General features: G+C 33.1%; 1 protein-coding gene across 1 annotated transcript in view; it reads left to right on the plus strand.

Annotated features, from left to right (window-relative positions):
* Positions 1-19,182, plus strand: part of GBE1 (1,4-alpha-glucan branching enzyme 1) — a 268,368-nt gene that overhangs the window by 122,946 nt on the left and 126,240 nt on the right. The window contains exons 4-7 of the mRNA XM_038581192.1: positions 3,482-3,607; positions 4,412-4,547; positions 6,701-6,791; positions 10,215-10,424. Of these exons, the coding sequence (XP_038437120.1) occupies positions 3,482-3,607; positions 4,412-4,547; positions 6,701-6,791; positions 10,215-10,424 (563 nt within the window). The remainder of the gene's footprint in view (positions 1-3,481; positions 3,608-4,411; positions 4,548-6,700; positions 6,792-10,214; positions 10,425-19,182) is intronic.

The raw sequence follows: 19,182 nt of genomic DNA on the forward strand, positions 1-19,182 counted from the left end.
TCTAAAATAAATAAATAGATATTTAGGGAAAAAAAAGTTACACAAATGAAATGAAGTGATATATACACACATACAACCAGGAAATAAAAGCTACCAATAATCTATCCATAGATAGATTCACCTAAATATTTTTTTCTATTTATTAAAATGCTTTAGTCCATGGGTTTCTGTGCATTTACATTAGGAGACAATACATTCTTTTTCATAACGTGAAAGAATATTCTTATAACCTTCAATATAATTCAGTACTATAGTTTTACTACTATATATTATTTAGTCTATCACTTTTTGCCAATTAATAGTAAGATCAATAGACAGGGATATAGTTCTTTGGACAGATCTCCAATTACTTCCATGGCAAAGTTCTGTAATTAGAATTGCTAAGTATTGAGAATTACTTTTTTTTTAATGCATATTGCCAAATTGCTATTCAGAGCTTTCATACTATTTCATACTTATACTAGCGGTGTATAAGACTTTCAATTTAGTAGTATCAAGTAAATTCTTCTACTTCATCAGCTGTTAGACTTAATATCGTTGAAAGATCTATCAAGCTATCTCTTTTCAATTTGCTTTATAGCATTTGCTATTTTAATGTTGTAAATTAAATGATGTAGTCTTATCTCATGACTTAAAAAACTTTTCATCTGAATCTGAACTTATGAAAGACAAAATCTAGGAATTGCCCTCTCCCCCAAAACATATGAGCAGAATTTAGTCAAGAAAGATTATATTCCTTATTCATTGGAACACCTCTCAAATTATATTTAGATTTACTAGAATATTCTTAGCTGTGCCATGACAATTTAAGGACAGCAAGTCAAAAATGAACTAAGTGGCTTCTACAGGGGAGTGCTTAAGAAACATTGAACTAATGTAATAAAGAAGCCTCCAAAATGTAGGGGCCTAAAGAACAGAAATTTATTTACCTTTTATGTAATGATCACAGATAAGTGTTCCAGATTTGGTGGGAACTTTTGCTTTACTATATCATTGAAAGACCCACCCTTTAGTTCTGTTACTGAGAAGGAAAAAAGAAATTGGATATTAGAAGTTTCCACCCTAAGAAACAATACTAATCAAAATGACAGGGAAGGAAGAAACAGCATTTTTGGAAACAAGAATACTGAAGTCATTCAGTGAATGATTAAATAAATAATCATTCGTCAGGTGTAGAGTTTGATTTTACCCTACCTACAAGCTTGTAACTTGTTATTGTTTCATGGAATCTGGCAGAATACATACAACCCTTGGGTTAGAGACAAATTATTTTATTAATTGCAACACAGTAAGCAGTATGGTTCCCTTTGTCTTCCAAATCTTATGGAGTGACATCAAGTGATCCAGATGGATGATACTCACACAGTTGGTTTGCATCATAGCTCCAGAATATTTATCTTGAGGAATCCATTCTTTCATAGCAAGCAATAAGCAAACCTGTTCTGTATCTTCAGAGGAGACATTTCCGTCATGGTTGCATGCTACAAACACAATTCTGAGAAATAGCTTCTGTCAATAACTGTCAGGACCTTGTATTCTTGGTATACTCAGCAACATACGTAGGAACATGAGAGACCAATGAAAGGACTGTTCCTTCCAACAACAAGCAAATTAATGTTCTAAAGAATGTGAAAATTATTTTCAGCGTGAGGAGATTTTTGATGTGCTCTACGTAAAGTTTCAAATATTCTCTCTGCCATCAGGCACCTTCACAAATAATTATGGGTATATGAATATCCTTTACAGGGACTGTAGAGCAATTTTGCAAAAGAGAGAAAAGATAGATGGATTAAGCAGAGTGTTATTTACTGAAAACTGATTTCTGTATTTTATTTCCTCATGACCTGTTCTCAGTTGATGAGTGAGACAAAAGACCTTCTCTTAAACATGTTACTATTGTATATTACACCTGAAATTCATATGGCTCAAGGGACATATCTTTTGAAATGAACACTACTAAAATGGATGAATTCTATTCATTCATCTTTTTGTGATAATTATTTGAATGATAGCAATAGTTAGCTGTCATTGGCTTCAATAAGTAGGAGGCAGGGATCCCTGGGTGGTGCAGCGGTTTAGCGCCTGCCTTTGGCCCAGGGCGTGATCCTGGAGACCCGGGATCGAATCCCACATCGGGCTCCCAGTGCATGGAGCCTGCTTCTCCCTCTGCCTGTGTCTCTGCCTCTCTCTCTCTGTGTGACTATCATAAATAAATAAAAATTTAAAAAAAAAATAAGTAGGAGGCATAATGAAGGAGAAAGAATTTTGTTCATGTAACTTAGACATTGCTTTTCACCACTTACCTGCTCTTACATCATAAATCATGATTCATTATTTTTTGGTATCTGTAGAAAGTGCTATGGTTGCCTTTAAGAGCAAGAAAGTAAGTATCAGAGGCTCTGTATTTAGCTTTCGGCTCTGCTATTCAGTGACTTTTGTCAACTCAATCTCGCTTGATATTTGGGTTATATTCTCTAGAATCGAGTTAAGGTATAATGACGAAAATCCTTTCAAAACTGTAAATTGTTACACACATATTTAATTACCAAGAATTATGTATGCTAGAGCTTTTCTCTACTAAAGGAGACTCAAGAACATATTCTCTGTCAATGCTAAGGGCATAATATAGCTCCTAATCTGAACAATTTTGACCATCCTATACTTACTTTTAGAAGATTTAATTTTTAAAAATCTCTTAAAAAAAAACCCTACCACCCCTACCCCACTTAGAAACCCTGCTCATGTGGCTCACTTTGTTATCTGTGCTATTTTATTCAGTGTAAGTCTAAAAGGGTGTATTTACATTTTATTGTTTTTTATTTTTGATAACAATAGTGATACTATTGGCAAATATAAGAATGGATATCTAAAAGGGGAAATGCTTGGTTTTATATGGTAAAGCATACTATGAATAGGGTATAGAAGAAGTTGAAAAGAGATAGAAAATATTTGCAGGGTAATATCTGTGTGTATGTATGTATGTATGCATATTTGTGTGTGCACAATATAAAGGTTAATCAAAACACATTTTTCTCCTTTAGCTTCTTGAAAATGTTATTATTGCTAGAAAAATGAAATGAAAGAGTTAGCAACATAGCTCATTACTTTTTTAATATATAGTAAGATTATGTCCTCCTGTTGATTTATTCACGGTAGCTTTCAAACAATATTCTTGTCTTTTTACTATCTATTTTATGTTTACTTTAATTGACCACTCTAATGGCTGATTGACAATGATGGAAGGTGCCAGAGAATTATAAAATATTTCAAGTGGAATTGAGTTTAATGATCATAACTATAACAGATAAGAAAGTAAAGTCCATGGAATTTATACATCTTTAAGGGTACACATCTATATAGTAGTTTAAATTCTTAAGACCATGCCTCCTTTTCTTACTTGTAGCAGTGCTTATAAACTCTTATGCATTATCTCAGAGTTTTCAAAGTGTTTTAAAGCAATAACATCTCATTCTCTTTTTAGGTAGTTATTAGGAGTAAAAGTGGAGAGATCTTGTATCGTATTTCACCATGGGCGAAGTATGTGACTCGTGAAGGTGATAATGTGAATTATGATTGGATACACTGGGATCCAGAACACCCATATAAAGTGAGAACAACAAATCTTTAAATAAATTCTTGTTCCAGTATTTCTAGGAAAATTAATTTTTACTTCCATAACTTTTATAGTAATGTTCAACTTCTCTCTTCACTGCCAGTTTTATATTTTACATCATAGTGTACCTGATATGCTATACATATATCAGAGTCCATCATCTGTAGCCAGTAAAATATAGAAGTGAGTTGTTTTATCATGTGTTTCTGAGGTTAGGATGGAGAAAGAAATCTCTACATACGGACCTGAAAGGGATACTGTTTTTTGTTGTTTTTTTAATCATAATTTCTGATTCATCACAGATACCTCAGTGATAGAGTATTTCTCATTGTCATTGGTTTGAAGCAGGATTAGTGTGCTTTGAAGCAAGGGATAGGGAAGAAAGATATCTCATGATATCTCATGGTGTATTATTTAGGGTTATTTTTAAGGCTATATTATTGTCAAAGTTTATATGTATCTTTGAACTCACCCTTCTATCTTCTAAGTTATTAGAGCTTGTTGATAAATGCTTTGCATTTAATAATTATGCATTTTAAGGTTTTATGTTTTCTCTAAGGCTCAATGATAAGGTATAAGCCATTACGTGATTACTCTTTTAAAACAGATCTATTAACATTTTCCTAAAAAGGAATTTATTTTCAAGAGAAAATTTAATGGATTAGCCAAGTGCCTTTTATATGCAAAAACAGTTCCAAACTATTTGAGTTGATTCATGATTTCACTTAACATGCTTAATCAGGTAGTATCATACCTGAATTTCTGATCTAATTCTTTATATAATTTTATATTCTGTAGTTTAAGCATTCCAAGCCAAAGAAACCAAGAGGTCTAAGAATTTATGAATCTCATGTGGGAATTTCTTCATATGAAGGAAAAATAGCTTCTTATAAACATTTTACATGCAATGTACTACCAAGAATCAAAGACCTTGGTAAGTAATAACTGTGATTTTTATTCAGATAAAATTTTAATGAGTCTGTTCTCTTATTAGAAAAGCTAATTACAAGTGTCTTTTTTTGTGTGTGTTAAGAGATTAAATATGTAATAGAAATGCATTTTATTAGGCTTCTCAAATTGCCCTGTAATAGTGATAGCATAGAAAAGAGAAATGGAATAAGATAGAGCATAAGAATTCAAGATATTATTCCAATTTCAATTTTAAGTAATGTGAACTGATGGCTTCCAAACTGTAGATAAATATGTAAGCATAATTACTTTTCTACAGGAGAGAACTTTTATCAATTTGAGTGGTCATTGATTATAGCCTGTTCATTTTAGTCTGTTAGGGGAAAAAAATCTTACATTTTTTAAGGTTACTGGAATTCATTTTGTATGAAAGTATATACATATATATAGTCTGGATGATTTACTTGACAAATATTTATGGTGCATCTTCTTCTAAGACACATTGTTCTAGATGTTTATATGTTGGACTGTAATGACACAGATCCTCGTCTTCAGGGGAACAACTAGGAGAGTTAGTGTATAATGCTGAACTATTGATTTGGTATGCTTTAAAGTTGTTATTTTTCTTTTTATAGGTAATGCTTTTTTTTTTTAATCATTTCACAGCATATTAGCACCTGCTCCAACAGCTAGGCAGGGAGATAAAGCACATTTAATTATTCTGTTTCTGGTAGGCAGTCTAAACTTTGGCTAGAAGAAAGGTTTACAACTCACTGTTCAAGTTTTTGGTTATACATGGATCTTAGTTATCTATAATGGTAAGGTCAGATTCCAGAAACTTAAATTAATTAAAGGTATGAAGAATTTAATATTGATTGTGTTTTATAGATACTATATTTGAATTGTCGTGTTTGGGATGTTCTACAATTTAATATTGTAACACATTGTTTATGCCCCTGGTCTTGCAGAAGCTAGACAGAGCAAGGATTTTCTTGTTCATCATTGTGTTTGAGTTGAAAAGCCCAGGACTCTGAACATAAATGAATCTAAGAATGAGTAATGCCATAAAATTAATAACAAAAACTATAGATTGGTGCTTGATCATAAGAATAATATTTCACATTAGAGAAATAAACTACAAAGTGTATATTGTTATAAAATATATAATTGATGTATGTTAATCCGAGCGGGAGTTTATACACATATTTCTACCATGATGGAAATGTGATAGAGTTAGATTGTTTTTACAATGAAAAAGCCAACAACAGCTATGACCCATAGTTTATGTTATTCTTTAAACAGAAGTCTCTAATTCTGAATGTGACTTTGCAATTGTTCCAATATTAGTAATGTACGAAAATATGTACCTGAGAGACTGTATTGACATCAACTGGACTTTGAGAAGAGAGTATTTTCTATGTATGTTACAGCAATGTAACTTTCAGAGCAGTCAAACCATATTTGAAAATTTTGCCAAATTTTACCAAACTTGAAGAAAAAAATGGTTATCTCAGTTATTTTTTTAAAGGTCAAAAGTTTCTTCCTCTTTGATTATTTGTTTATATTAAAAACATGTTAGTAAATGCCTTTAAGGTTATGTGTGCCCATGTGTGCACACATCCAACTTTGGAGTTCTTATATGGGTTAAGAAATTGCAGAAAATAAAAGAATTAATGCTGGTTTTGTAAAAGCTACCTTGTGGAAGAATGAACTTAACTGGAAAATCTTATGTTCTGTGGTAGAAATAATTGAAACAGGAAAAGGTAAAATAAAAGTATGTGGCATGCAACTGGTTACTTTTTTTCAGCTTTCATAATCTATACTATGAATATTACAAGTGCAACTGAAGTTTAGCATATGTAGATTGCCATCTTTAATATTCTAAAGTCAAATTAAGAGTATATTTGCATATCATTTATTACATGTTAAATGAAGGCATTTCAAATAGCTAGTTAGAGTACAACTCTCAAGAACTAACTGTCTAATTTTGTGTTAGAAGGTCAAGACAAGCAAAATATTTTAAAGTAGAACTTTTCAAAGTGATCAGATCATTTATATATAAATGATCATATGTAAAATTTAATGTCTTTAGAAAAAGGATGCTGTGTTTATATATTTTTTTCGTTTCTTTCTTTAAAAATATTGCTTTTAATCTCTACTCGACCTTTGCTTGTATAGGATACAACTGCATTCAGTTGATGGCAATCATGGAGCATGCTTACTATGCAAGTTTTGGTTACCAGATCACAAGCTTCTTTGCAGCTTCAAGGTAAAATGAAAGTCCAACATATAACCATTTTTATTCGAGGAAAAAAATAAAATGAATTTTTACCTTTTATATGATGTTGTTTTGTAACCTCATTTAGAGTTACCAGAGTTTAATAGAAGCTGAGAATTTTTTTTTGGACTGAGATCATAGGCTTTGCGTCAAGCCTTAGAGGTTGGCCGTGATTCAACATTGCTTTCCATAAAATGATTTCAGATGAAGAATATCCAGTTAACTTACTAAAATTGTCATACATTTGGAGGTCCAAGCTTTAGTCAGAAAATCATGTCTCATGGAAGTCATTATTGCTAGGGCTCACATCCTTTTCTGGAAAGAGATTGACTCCTGTAGAAATGTGACTCAGAAGGCTCTTGGACAAAACCTGAGAGACTCCTAGCTCTCTAAATGAACAAGGGGTAGTGGAAGGGGAGGTGGGTGGAGGGATGGGTGACTGGGTGACAGGCACTGAGGGGGGGCACTTTGTGGGATGAGCACTGGGTGTTATACTATATGTTGGCAAATCAAACTCCAATTAAAAAATACACACACAAAAAAGGATATACTACTATCTGTAGAAAGATTATCCTTCTTTCTAGGCTAAAATCCAAGGAATGTGTCTCTCTGGGCAGAAAGACACCAAGGAGTCCTATGTAATTGAAGAAGTGCTGACCTGAATGACTACAAGTTGAACAACTTTAACAGTGCTTCCACCTCATGGAGCTCACACTGTGTGGCACATAGACGTTAATCCAATAATCATACATATTGATTTCTTCCCATGATAAAAACTAAGAAGAAAATGACAGGATGGTATAACAGCCTAGAATGAGGTATCTAATCGGTTTAGGTTAGATGTGAACCGATGTTGGAACTGAGATCCAGAACATAATTAAGAGTGAACTGGGAGGAAGGATGAAGTGGAGATAGGGAGATAGCATTCCAGGCTAGAGAAAAAAATACTGATCATTTTATCTGTTTCTTTTGATAGTCCTTCTCCTTCAATAAATTACCTGTATTTATAAACTCTAAATCTTTCATTTCTCTTTTCTTTCTTGAACTCATTCCAAGTAGGCTCCTCACCTCTTCATTGAAATTGCTCTTGTCAAGTGTACTGATGAATTCCAGGCTGTTAAGTCCACTGATCGTCTGTTAACTTACTTGAACTGTCAGCAGCACTTGGCACAACTAGTTTCCTGTACCTTGTTAGGACATTTTTCTTTCCTTCAGTGTTCAGGAAAACTATTATTCTCCTGTTTGTGTTTTTCCTATCTCTCTTGCTGCTTTTTAATTTTTTAAAATTTCCTTTGCTTTTCCTGACCACCAATGTTGAACTTCCAGGTCTCAGCCCTCATTTCCATTCTCCTCTGTATATGAATAACATATGTTGGGGAGTCTCATCAAGTTTCATCCATTCTTATGGCCGAAATACACTTTACATTATACCAGACTCTTCCCTTTTTGCCCATTCCTATATCTAGCTTATCATAAAACCTAACCACCTGTAACTTCAAAGTGTATCCCAAATCTGGCTTCTTCAACTGCTATCACCCTGGTCCAAGCTGCCATTATCTATAACGTGAATTATTTCAGTTAACTGAGCACTCTGTTTTCTCTTGTTCTCCTTCCCCTTCCCTGGCCTTCTCTCCCTCCATACACATGACTACTTTCTGCATAGTGACCAGAGTAACCACTTCAAAATACATAATGTGATGAGCACTGGGTATTATACTAAATGTTGGCAAATTGAATTTAAATTTTAAAAAAATTAAAAAATAAAAGATCATGTCACTTTCTTGCTCAGCACCATCTAATGATTCCTTAACTCTTTCAGGTTAAAAGTGAAAGGCCCTATATTGGCCCATAAGACCCCATATAATCTGGGTCTTAGCTGACTCTCTGGCCTCATCTCTATTGATCATTCCACTCTGGCCACATACTAGCCTATTTGCTATTCTTCCAGGTGTTCCAGCTTATTTCCCCAGTACCCTCTCTCCCTAAACCTTCTATCTTTTAGATATTCACATGCCTTACTCCCTTCTTCTTTCATGTATTCCCTCAAACATTGCCTTCTTCATGAAACTTTCACTTCATAACCCTGTTTAAGATAGCAAACCCACCCTTTCTACCAGTGGCTTTGTTTTGTTTTTTTTCTTTAGAGAAGTTATTGCTGTCTGGCATCCCTCGTGTTTTGCTTATTTATTTGTAGTCCTCCAAATAGAATGTAAATTCCATAAGGGCAGTGATATTTATTTTGTTCACTGCTAAATCCCAGAGCATAGAAAATTTCATGACACATGGTAGATAGCTTAATAAGTATTTGTTGAAAAAAGCAAGTGAATGAATGAAATTTTGAGGCTATTTATTCATTGAACACGCTGTTCATTGCATAGGGGGAAAAAAAGGCTAGGTGGCTGGAATAAGGAGAGAAAACAGTAAAGTGTCATTAATCTAAAGTTATTGGAAGGAGCCAAATTAGGCAGTGCAGTCCACAGTCTTATCCTAAGGACCATGGGAATGCAAGTATAATTTTAGGTAAATATGAAATGATAACATTTGCATTTTTTAAAGATAGTTCTTACTGCCTAGGGGAGTTGGCTACCAGGAGACCTGCTATATACTAAGTGTTGTACTGTATCATGGGAAACCAGATGGTCACAGCTCCTGCTTTCAAGAAGAATATGGCCTAGTGAAGAAATGAGACAACAAATAATCACAAGGGTGATTGGGTGATTATTTATATAAAAGGCAAAGTTGATGCTATGGAAGGCCAATATTAAGATTTTGCATAGGTTAAGAAAAACCTTCCCCCTTAGGAGTGATTTTTGTTTTCTATTTCATGTAGACTAGAAAACTGCTATTAATACAAACACATGTGCCTTTGAGCTACCCATGTTTTCTGCTTGGGTGGTGACAGACATGGTATATTCTCTTGGCCTTCTAGTTCCTGCGGGCATTCCAGTTTGGGAATAAGGAAGTGCAGGAGAGCTGGCCTCACTCAAGACACCAAGGTTATTCAAAGAAATACTCCAACAGTCCCCATCCTCAAGCATACACATTCACAGGAATGGCCAAGTATATAAACAGGGATGACCATTCTCTTCAGGCTATGTAGGCTTGGAGAAGGAAATCAAAATCTCTGAGTATAGAAAGCAGAATTTACTGTATATCTACTTAAATTATGAATTTTTACTGAAATATAAGTCTACATCTAATTGCTGTATTTAAATTATTATTTTTTATCTAATGCCTTTAAATTTTGTTTAAGAGAAAATATTATGCCACTTTGACTTGCATCTAAGTATTATATCATATTGAATTTGCATATTTAAAGTAGGACTGTACTGATAAAACAATTGATATGCAGTAAATGATTGGTTGTTTGCTTTAAAGATACAATTTTGCTTTTACTTTATTCTTTACCTTTAGCCGTTATGGAACACCTGAAGAGCTAAAAGAACTAATTGACACAGCTCACTCAATGGGTATTACAGTCCTCTTAGATGTGGTGCACAGCCATGCTTCAAAAAATTCAGAAGATGGATTAAATATGTTTGACGGGACAGATTCCTGTTATTTTCATTCTGGACCTAGAGGAAATCATGATCTTTGGGATAGTCGATTGTTTGCCTACTCCAGGTAGGTACCTATCATATGGAAATGTCTTTGTTTAAAAAACATTTCAAGGAATTTTACTAAGTTCATTGTGTGTGTAGTCTTTCACTGGTATATAATTTCTTAATCCGATTATTTAAAATTTTATAAGGAATGTTTACATAGAAGAATTTATCTTCTTTTGAATAGCATATGTATTTGTCGCAAGTTGCACTAAATTTCAGGTTTACTAATCTTATGTCATTTAAAACATATTGGTTATATAGCATTTAAAAGGATTAATATGAATGTTTTTTAGTATATAAAAGAATACTTTCTAAGGTTGAATTAACTATAGTACATCTCTTTAATAAATATGCATTGTTTTAAGTAATCTGTTTTTAAAAATTGTACTTCATATTTTGCTATCTTAATAATATTGCCATGTTCTTGATCGCAGCTATATTAATATAACTGTAATAACAACTAACATCTGTTAGGATGTAATACATCAGATATGATGTCAAATGTTTTAGATACATTAGCTACATATTTATTATTTTATTTTTTTTAAGATTTTTTTTTAATTATTTATTAATGAGAGATACAGAGAGAGAGAAGGGAGGCAGAGACACAGGCAGAGGGAGAAGCAGACTCCATGCAGGGAGCCCAATGTGGGACTAGATCCCAGGTCTCCAGGATCAGGCCCTGGGCTGAAGGCAGCGCTAAACTGCTGAACCACTGGAGCTGTCCTAGCTACATATTTTATTTTACTTATTCTGCATAGCATCTCTATTTAAATGTGGTAAGTCCTTTTGTTAGGACCATGTTACGTAAAAATAAACTAAGGCTTAATGTTGAAACAAGATTAAACACATCTCTGACTTCTTTTGCCATTTAAATAAAGGGTGTTTTAGGTGATTAAATAGCATTACATGGCAAAAATATTTTAAAAAGCCAAAAATACTATCAGTTTATATCTGTTATTGATTATAAGTGAAAATATAATGAAAACATGCTGTCAGGAATATCAAAACCAGCAGAGCATCAATGTGTAACTAATTTTTATAATAAATATTTTTGAAAGAAGCTTAATGAATTTTCTTTTGGATGTTGCATTATACACAAATATACACATGTGTGGAAAATGAGCAGTGTAGAAAAATGCTTTAGTAAGTACTTTGACAAAATGAAGATTTCTAATTTTTCACCATAAATTAGATGACTTTCATATGGAGGACATTGTTTTCCTTTGCTCTTTCCTGAATAGTATACATTGCTTTATATTTCATAACCATATAGGACTCACTCATGCCAGACGAAGCAGCATAACATATGAGAAAAGACACAAGAGGTAGAAGCAGGTGGCAGGGTTCCAGGCCTACTTTCATTCTGAAACAAATCGATTAATCATTCTGGTTCTCAGGTTTTTCATTATAAGAGGAGGCAGTGTTTAGGGGCTAATACAATTCCCTTTGTAACGGTATTTTGTATCTGTGTCACCTTTTTGAACATTGCTTTTCCTAGTACAGATTTTCAACAAGTAAAAAGAACTAAACCTGTGCTAATTCTATAGTATAACTCCACTATTGAAAAAATCTTATAAAAGTAGATTGTGGGCAAAAGATACAATTAATTGAACTCTCTGGTTCTTATTTAGATGAGTCAGAGTGGACTTTATACTATAGAACTGTGCCTTATGAAAGACATTCATTAAATGGTTAAATTTTTGTGTTATGAACCAATTATTCTGTAGAACTGTGTCTTTAAAAAGAAATACTTTAAGTGGGTGAATTTTTATGTTAAAAATGATTATTTTATTAAAATATTTATTATAGTGTGTTTTTCTGTACCTCGAGCTCTCATAGTCCACTAAAAGTTATACAATTTTCTAAATAAAAGGGATTATACGTAATTGTTTTAAAAAACATCTCTGTTGTAGAAGTTAAGTCATATGTAACATTTTATTTAATACTTGGTTTCTTTTGTTATGGAATTAACTATTAATCTTTCTCAGGTGCTTACTTTTGGCAAATAATATAGCATGGTTTTGGCTTATTTATATTATGACTAATTTTTTTGGTTGCATTATGTCATATAGGCTTAGTCCTTTGTAAATATAGTTTTATTTAAAATGCATTTATATAGTTCTGTTTGATAATATCTCTTTTTTCCAATTTAGTAGAATTAGTTTTTTCTATATAGGTTTATACTATTGGTTGTAACATCATTATATAAAATAGATACAACCCTACAAAGCAAAATTAAACAATTTAAATCACCAAATTTAAACAAATAATTTTTAATACTTAGGTTTCTCAGTATATAAAATACTACAGATTCTAGGACTCTGAATTATTTTCTCAATACTTTATGTTATTTATTAAAAGCTTTTTTTAAACAAAATTTGTATTAGCTTGATAAAACTTATCAAGGTTTTTCTTTTACATTTTCTTTCTTCTCTTCTGATTAGAGTATATGTAACATAACATTGCTCTGCTGCAATACTAAAGCCATTTTTATAATCAGCATTCACGTTTCAAGTCCTCTTCTGTCCTTTCAGTTATTTATTGCTGCTTAACAAACCAGCTCAAAATTTAGTGACTTCAGATAACAGCAGTTGTTTATTTTGCCTCCAAATCTGCAATTTGGGCATAATTCAGAGGGATAGCTGTTCCTTTCTACACGTTGTGTCAATTGGAGTGGCTCAGTTAAGGGGCGGATCTTTCAGTGTCCATTTTAAAGATGGTTCACTTACTTGACTGACATAGTGTTGGCTGTCAGCTAGGAGCTCAGCCATGACTATGATGGGCCAGCAGGCCTCAGTTCCTCTTCTTAGAGCTCACTCCACAGGTTACTTGAGCTTTCTTACAATAGTGAATATTCCAAATGGCTTGCATTTCTTATGGTCTGGATGGAGAAACTGACCTAGCTTCATTTCTTGCTATAAACTGTAGGTCAAACACAATTTCAAGGACAAGGCACATGAACCCCTTCATTCAGTGGCAGGAGCATTAAAGAATTTTTGTGCTGTGTTTTAAACCCCCCACATCTAACAAGTTTTGACCATACACAATAAATATGCCACTTCACAAATTAAAAAAAAAATTTTGAAATACCTGTCTATGTGGAAATACTTTTTTGTCATATTTTTGTTATAGCTTTGTCTATAAGCAATTTTTTAAAAAAATATACTTTTCATTATAAAAGTAATGTCATTGTTGATAATTAATTAATATAAAAAGGCACACGTTTTCCAAAATAAAAACTTATTTTTCTTAGTAAATATAAATAGCATTCTTTGTACATGAGTGCATTTAATGAGTATAAATTCATTAAACATGTAAATAAACACATGAAAACCCAGCCACCTCCCCATAGAATAGCTACTCTGCCTGTGATTTTGGGTTTGTTCCTTATCCAGGTGAAATCAGAAACTACATATTTTAAAAGATAAGTTCTCTTCAACCCCTTATCATTGATTTGTTGATTTTTACTATACTCCATGGAAAAGTACATATGAAAATGGTACCTGGTTTATGTAAGGCCTAAGTCTCTTTTTTGAAAACTTGTAATAATTTTTGAAATTATATATTTACTGCTTGAAAAAAATAATCTTATATAAAATCAGCTTCTGTAGAGATAGGTTGCTGATGCTCATTTCATCCTATCTATATGTCACAACCTGTCACCGTTTATAATCTCTGATTCAAGTGCCATCATCAAGTTATCAGAATTAAATCTCTCTCTCTGAGTAATACCAGAGATCCTGACTGCACTATTTCATTACCTGCTATGAATAAATTTCCAATCAGGAGCTGCCCATGTTTTAATTTTCTGTCTACTCGGCTGAACTGCCTTCTAGCTCCGCTAAATTACTAATGACAGTCCATAACAGAGATTGGGTTGTCCTTACTTTAGTTGGTAAAGAGAACTTTCTGACAGATCTGTCATCTATAAGTTTCTGAAGTTTATAGAGTTAAGAAATAATGGATACAATTTAGAGGTCTTGGTTTTAGATTCTGTTTTTGCATATTCATCTGGCACAGATGAATTATATCTGGCATGTAAATGTAGTTGATAAAATAACAAGACAACTGCAGATTTGTTGAGCCTAAACAATTATTATGCCTTAACTATTACTAAAGCTTCAAATGAGTACCTTTTCTTTGTTAAATATTTCTATCAGAGATAAGATATATTGGATCTCAAAGGAGATAACATAGTAGAGCTAATGCTCATATTATCTCTGAACCTTACATTTGGGTACAAAGGTAGTACAATCCTATTCCATCAGCATGATTTTGTGATGAAACAACTATTAGATAGGAAGATGCTCTACAGTTATCTTGAGTTACTAGAGTTCCTTCTAGAAACAAAAGTAAATCCAGTTTGCTTTTTAAGGTCTTAATCAAATACTTCATAGTATAAACACTATAATAATTGGGTTTTTAATCCTTTTAATAAAAGTTTAATAAAACTTTTAATAACTTTTCCGTAATTTAGAATGTGGAATAAAATTCATGTGGGCTTGCCCTGTTTAGAGTGGATATTTGTATCTTAAGCAGTCTATGGTATCATATTTTTTTCCTTTTTTTTTGGTTTGTCAATATAGTAAATTACATTTGTTGATTTTTGAATGTTAGGCCAGTCTTGCATTCCTGGGATAAACCCTCATGAACATAGTTGCTAATATTCTGAACAAAATTTTAGCATATTAATAAATGATGTTTTACCATGACCAAATCAGTTCTTAATGTTGAATCTTAATTTAAGGATTATTGTGCACTGATATATTAGCTAGTAGGAGAAAGATGTTTAAAAACTAGTATTCAGGACATGAATAGAAACTTCTAGGGATGCCTGGGTGGCTCGGCCGTTGAGCATCTGCCTTCAGCTCAGGGCATGATCCTGGGTCCAGAGATCAAGTCCCACATGGGGCTCCCTGCATGGAGCCTGTTTCTCCCTCTGCCTATGTCTCTGTCTCTCTCTCCTTCTGTGTCTCTCATGAGAATGAATAGATAAAATCTTTAAAAATGATAAAATAAAACAATAATTTTGGAAGTTTCTTTTTTTAAAGATTTTTTTTTTTTTTCATGAGAGACACAGAGAGAGAAGCAGAGACACGGGCAGAGGGAGAAGCAGGCTCCATGCAGGGAGCCTGATGTGGTACTCCATCCTGAGTCCCCAGGATCACGCCCTAGGCTGAAGGCAGCACTAAACCACTGAGCCACCCTGGCTGCCCTAAAATTATTATTTTAAAGAGAACTTAAAAGTCATATACTTCTATGTGGTTTCTTAAAGAAAAAAAAAAAAAAAAAAGAAAAAAAAAAGAAAACCATGTCATTGGGTGAAATAATTTCATTTTTTCTGTAGTAGAAATGGCCATAGGACACCTCGGTGGCTCAGTCAGTTAAGCATCTGACTCTTGATTTCATCTCAGGGTCATGAGTTCAAGCCTCAGGTGGATCTCTATGCTAAGTGCAGATTGGAGCTGGCTTAAGGTTCTCTTTCTCTCTCTCTCTCTCTCTCCCATTGCCCCTCCTTGCTCCCTGCTCTCACATGCTCTTTCTCTTTAAAAAAAAAAAAAAAAAAAAAAGACTACAATAACAGATAAAAGCATAGTAAAAGTATATGTGTGCAACTACTTTTGAAAACAGTTTGGTATTATCTAGAAAACTTACAGAGTCATATGTCCTAGGATGTGTTACAGAGTATATATGCTTGGTTAACTCTTGAGCATATACTTATCAGAACTTTGGGGAAAAATAGACCCCAAAGTCATTCCCTTTGGGATACAGGTGATATTTTAAAAATTAACTTGAAGTAATGGTCTTTAAATCTCTGCTATGAAGAAAACATTTTGGGGAAAATACCAAGAAAAAATTTCTATCATTGTGATTTTATAGCCACATAAAATGTTTTAGTCATAAAAGTTCTTTGCATACACATAAATCTTGGAGGTAGTTTTTACCAAACTTTTTTTTTTTTCAAGTTTTTTTATTTATTTATGATAGTCACAGAGAGAGAGAGAGGCAGAGACATAGGCAGAGGGAGAAGCAGGCTCCATGCACCAGGAGCCCGATGTGGGATTCGATCCCAGGTCTCCAGAATCGCGCTCTGGGCTAAAGGCAGGCGCTAAACCGCTGCGCCACCCAGGGATCCCCCAAACTTTTAAAGTGGGTTCAGTTTTAGTATATCTTAAGCCCAATGGTTCTAAATATAAATATAAATGAATCCTCCTGTGGTTACTTGGCAAAAATAACCTAGCTTCAGGGAAAATTGAAATATACAAGTCACATTTCAGCAAAGATGGTAGATGATGAAGGGAGTTGAAAAAGGAATTTTATAACATAATAATCATAGCCATTGACCCTCTCATTTACATCTGTGTATTTTAGCAAGCTGTTACAGCCAGGACAAGCATTAACATCACATATTAAAGTGACTCTTAATTTCAATCAGACTCTTGATTATTTTATCTTTATTTTAAAATTAGTGTCTTTGTGTGTATGAGTTAACAGTCACTTAATGTATTAAAAAAGTGGCATAGATATACAATTAATAAATATATATATGGAGGAATGTGTTGAAAAGTTTTCACTGATAAGGCATACAACAAAAAAGTTTACAAATCACTGAATTAGACCATTTTTTAGGTAAATTAAGGTTAACATTGTAGATTTTTTAAAAATAAACTTGTTAGGTTGACATAGATTTTTTAAAAAATAAACTACTTTTTCTGAATAATTCATTTATTCTATTGACTTGTTTAACATTAAACATCTACCAAGAGTCATGTCTTCAGAGAGATGATGTTTTCAATATATTTAAATGTAACACAAACCCTAAAATAAAATACATGTTTTTAATTTCTTTGGATAGATTGCCAAACATTTCATACTTTTTAATTGAAGTAATACATCATCTTTTTAGACAGACAAGTATCTGTCCTATTTGCTTTGAAATTGACAAAAAGAAAAAAGATGATTTTTATAAAGCAAATGATAGATAATTAAAAGACAATTTTGGACATAGATTTAGCAAACAGCTAACTATTCCAAAGACAGACAATTAAAAAGAAACAAATAATAGCCTCTTCTTCATTAAGAATATTAAAATCTCACAGTAAGATTGTTAATAGCTTCAGTGAATGCTGAATATTCCATAAAAAGTCTTGTTTTCTTTTTTCATAGTATTTGTTTCTTTTCCTTTTCGTGTTTCTTTGTTGTATAAACCAGAACCTTATTTCAGCTTGATTAAAGAAAATGGTTAAATCTAGTATTTCAAAGAAAGTAAAGTTAGATTCAAAATTCAGACAGACTAATTCTCTTTTGTAAAAGAGATTAAGAAAGTTGCTATATCAATCTAATCTGCCTGGAATTGAGTGTGAATAGTAGGAATGTAACTTCTCTCACAGGGTTTATGAGATTATTCAGCCTAGCAGAAAGGTTTCTGTTGATGCAGAGCACAGCATAGGGGTCAGGATTTACAGTCTTTGTATGAACTTTGTTCCTCGTATTATCTGCCCCGTTTATTCCCCTCAAGTCTAAAATTTAGGTGCACAAGGGTATTGTGAAAATATTTTGAGTATTTAGGTCTTATTCACCTGTAACATTCATTCTCAAATCCAAACTTACTGTAAAGTAGGACAGTTCTACTTGGTAATTTGCCCTAAATTTGAAAATGCTGTGCATCGATCGCTCTAAATGTAGCTTCTTTAGCCTAAGACAGTGGTCCATGTTAGTGAAAATGGCCTGAAAGTCCCTATTCAATGATTATTCATTTAAGTGTGGAAATAACATGGAGTCTATAATGTTAGTACCTTGTTTTGTTTATGACTTTTTAAACAGGCAGGTAGAAAGTGAAAACAATATTTTCCATCTGAGAGTAACAAACAACTTGTTTCAGCGTGTCTGTTTCCTAGGGTATGGACTAGCAGTTTTGAAGTTACGAAGCAATATTTCATAGTTTACTAGTCACATGATTTCCTTAGCATTAAGCTGCAGATAAATAATCCATGTTGTATTGAACCAATTATTTTCAGAAAATATAGGTATCTCATAATTTTGGAAGGACACATTTATAAGTAATATAAAGATTATTCATTTTTGAGGCCTTTCCCCTATTCGTATAGATTAGCGATCAGGCCTATTTTTCTTTCATTGTTAGTAAGAGAAGCCTTCCACCTCAGGATTTATTTCATTGTCTCCTTCCAGGTTAATCTGTTTTCCAAAGATCAGATGTTTGCCTGTGTAGTCTTTCAAAATTCTGTCTGCTGAAAGCATCAGTAAACCTCAGGAGCAGTTAGAGTTAACATTTTCTCTGAGTGCTTCAGGAAACAAAATAGCATAATAGCCAACTTTTTAAAGCTTGAGTTCTGTTCCTGGTACTGTGTGAGGGGTAGCAAATGGAGCTGACTGGCTATGCAGGTGTGTTCCTCTGGTCTCTATGGAGCAATGATGATTTCAGGGGTCACTGTTGGTAAGGGACATTCAGCTTGGAGGAATTATTGAACTTCCTTCCGTGACTACCTGACATAAGAAAATGACTCCTCTTGTCTCCCCACCATTCCCTCTCCCCTGTTCTCTCGTTTTTCTCCATTGTACTTATGTGTGACATTCTAAGTAGGTACTGTTTTTCATTTTCATGTCATATGAGCTGTTTGTATTATATAAAGAAGTGAAATAATTGTTTTTTTATAGAATATCTTTGATTTAAAGAAAAGCAGTCTTGAGTTTTCTCTATCTTACAAGCTTTTCACTATCAAATCTGCTTCCCATGAAAGTGATGCTGCACAGTA

Source organism: Canis lupus, chromosome 31, assembly GCF_011100685.1.
Source record: "Canis lupus familiaris isolate Mischka breed German Shepherd chromosome 31, alternate assembly UU_Cfam_GSD_1.0, whole genome shotgun sequence".
Classification (NCBI taxonomy): Eukaryota; Metazoa; Chordata; class Mammalia; order Carnivora; family Canidae; genus Canis; species Canis lupus.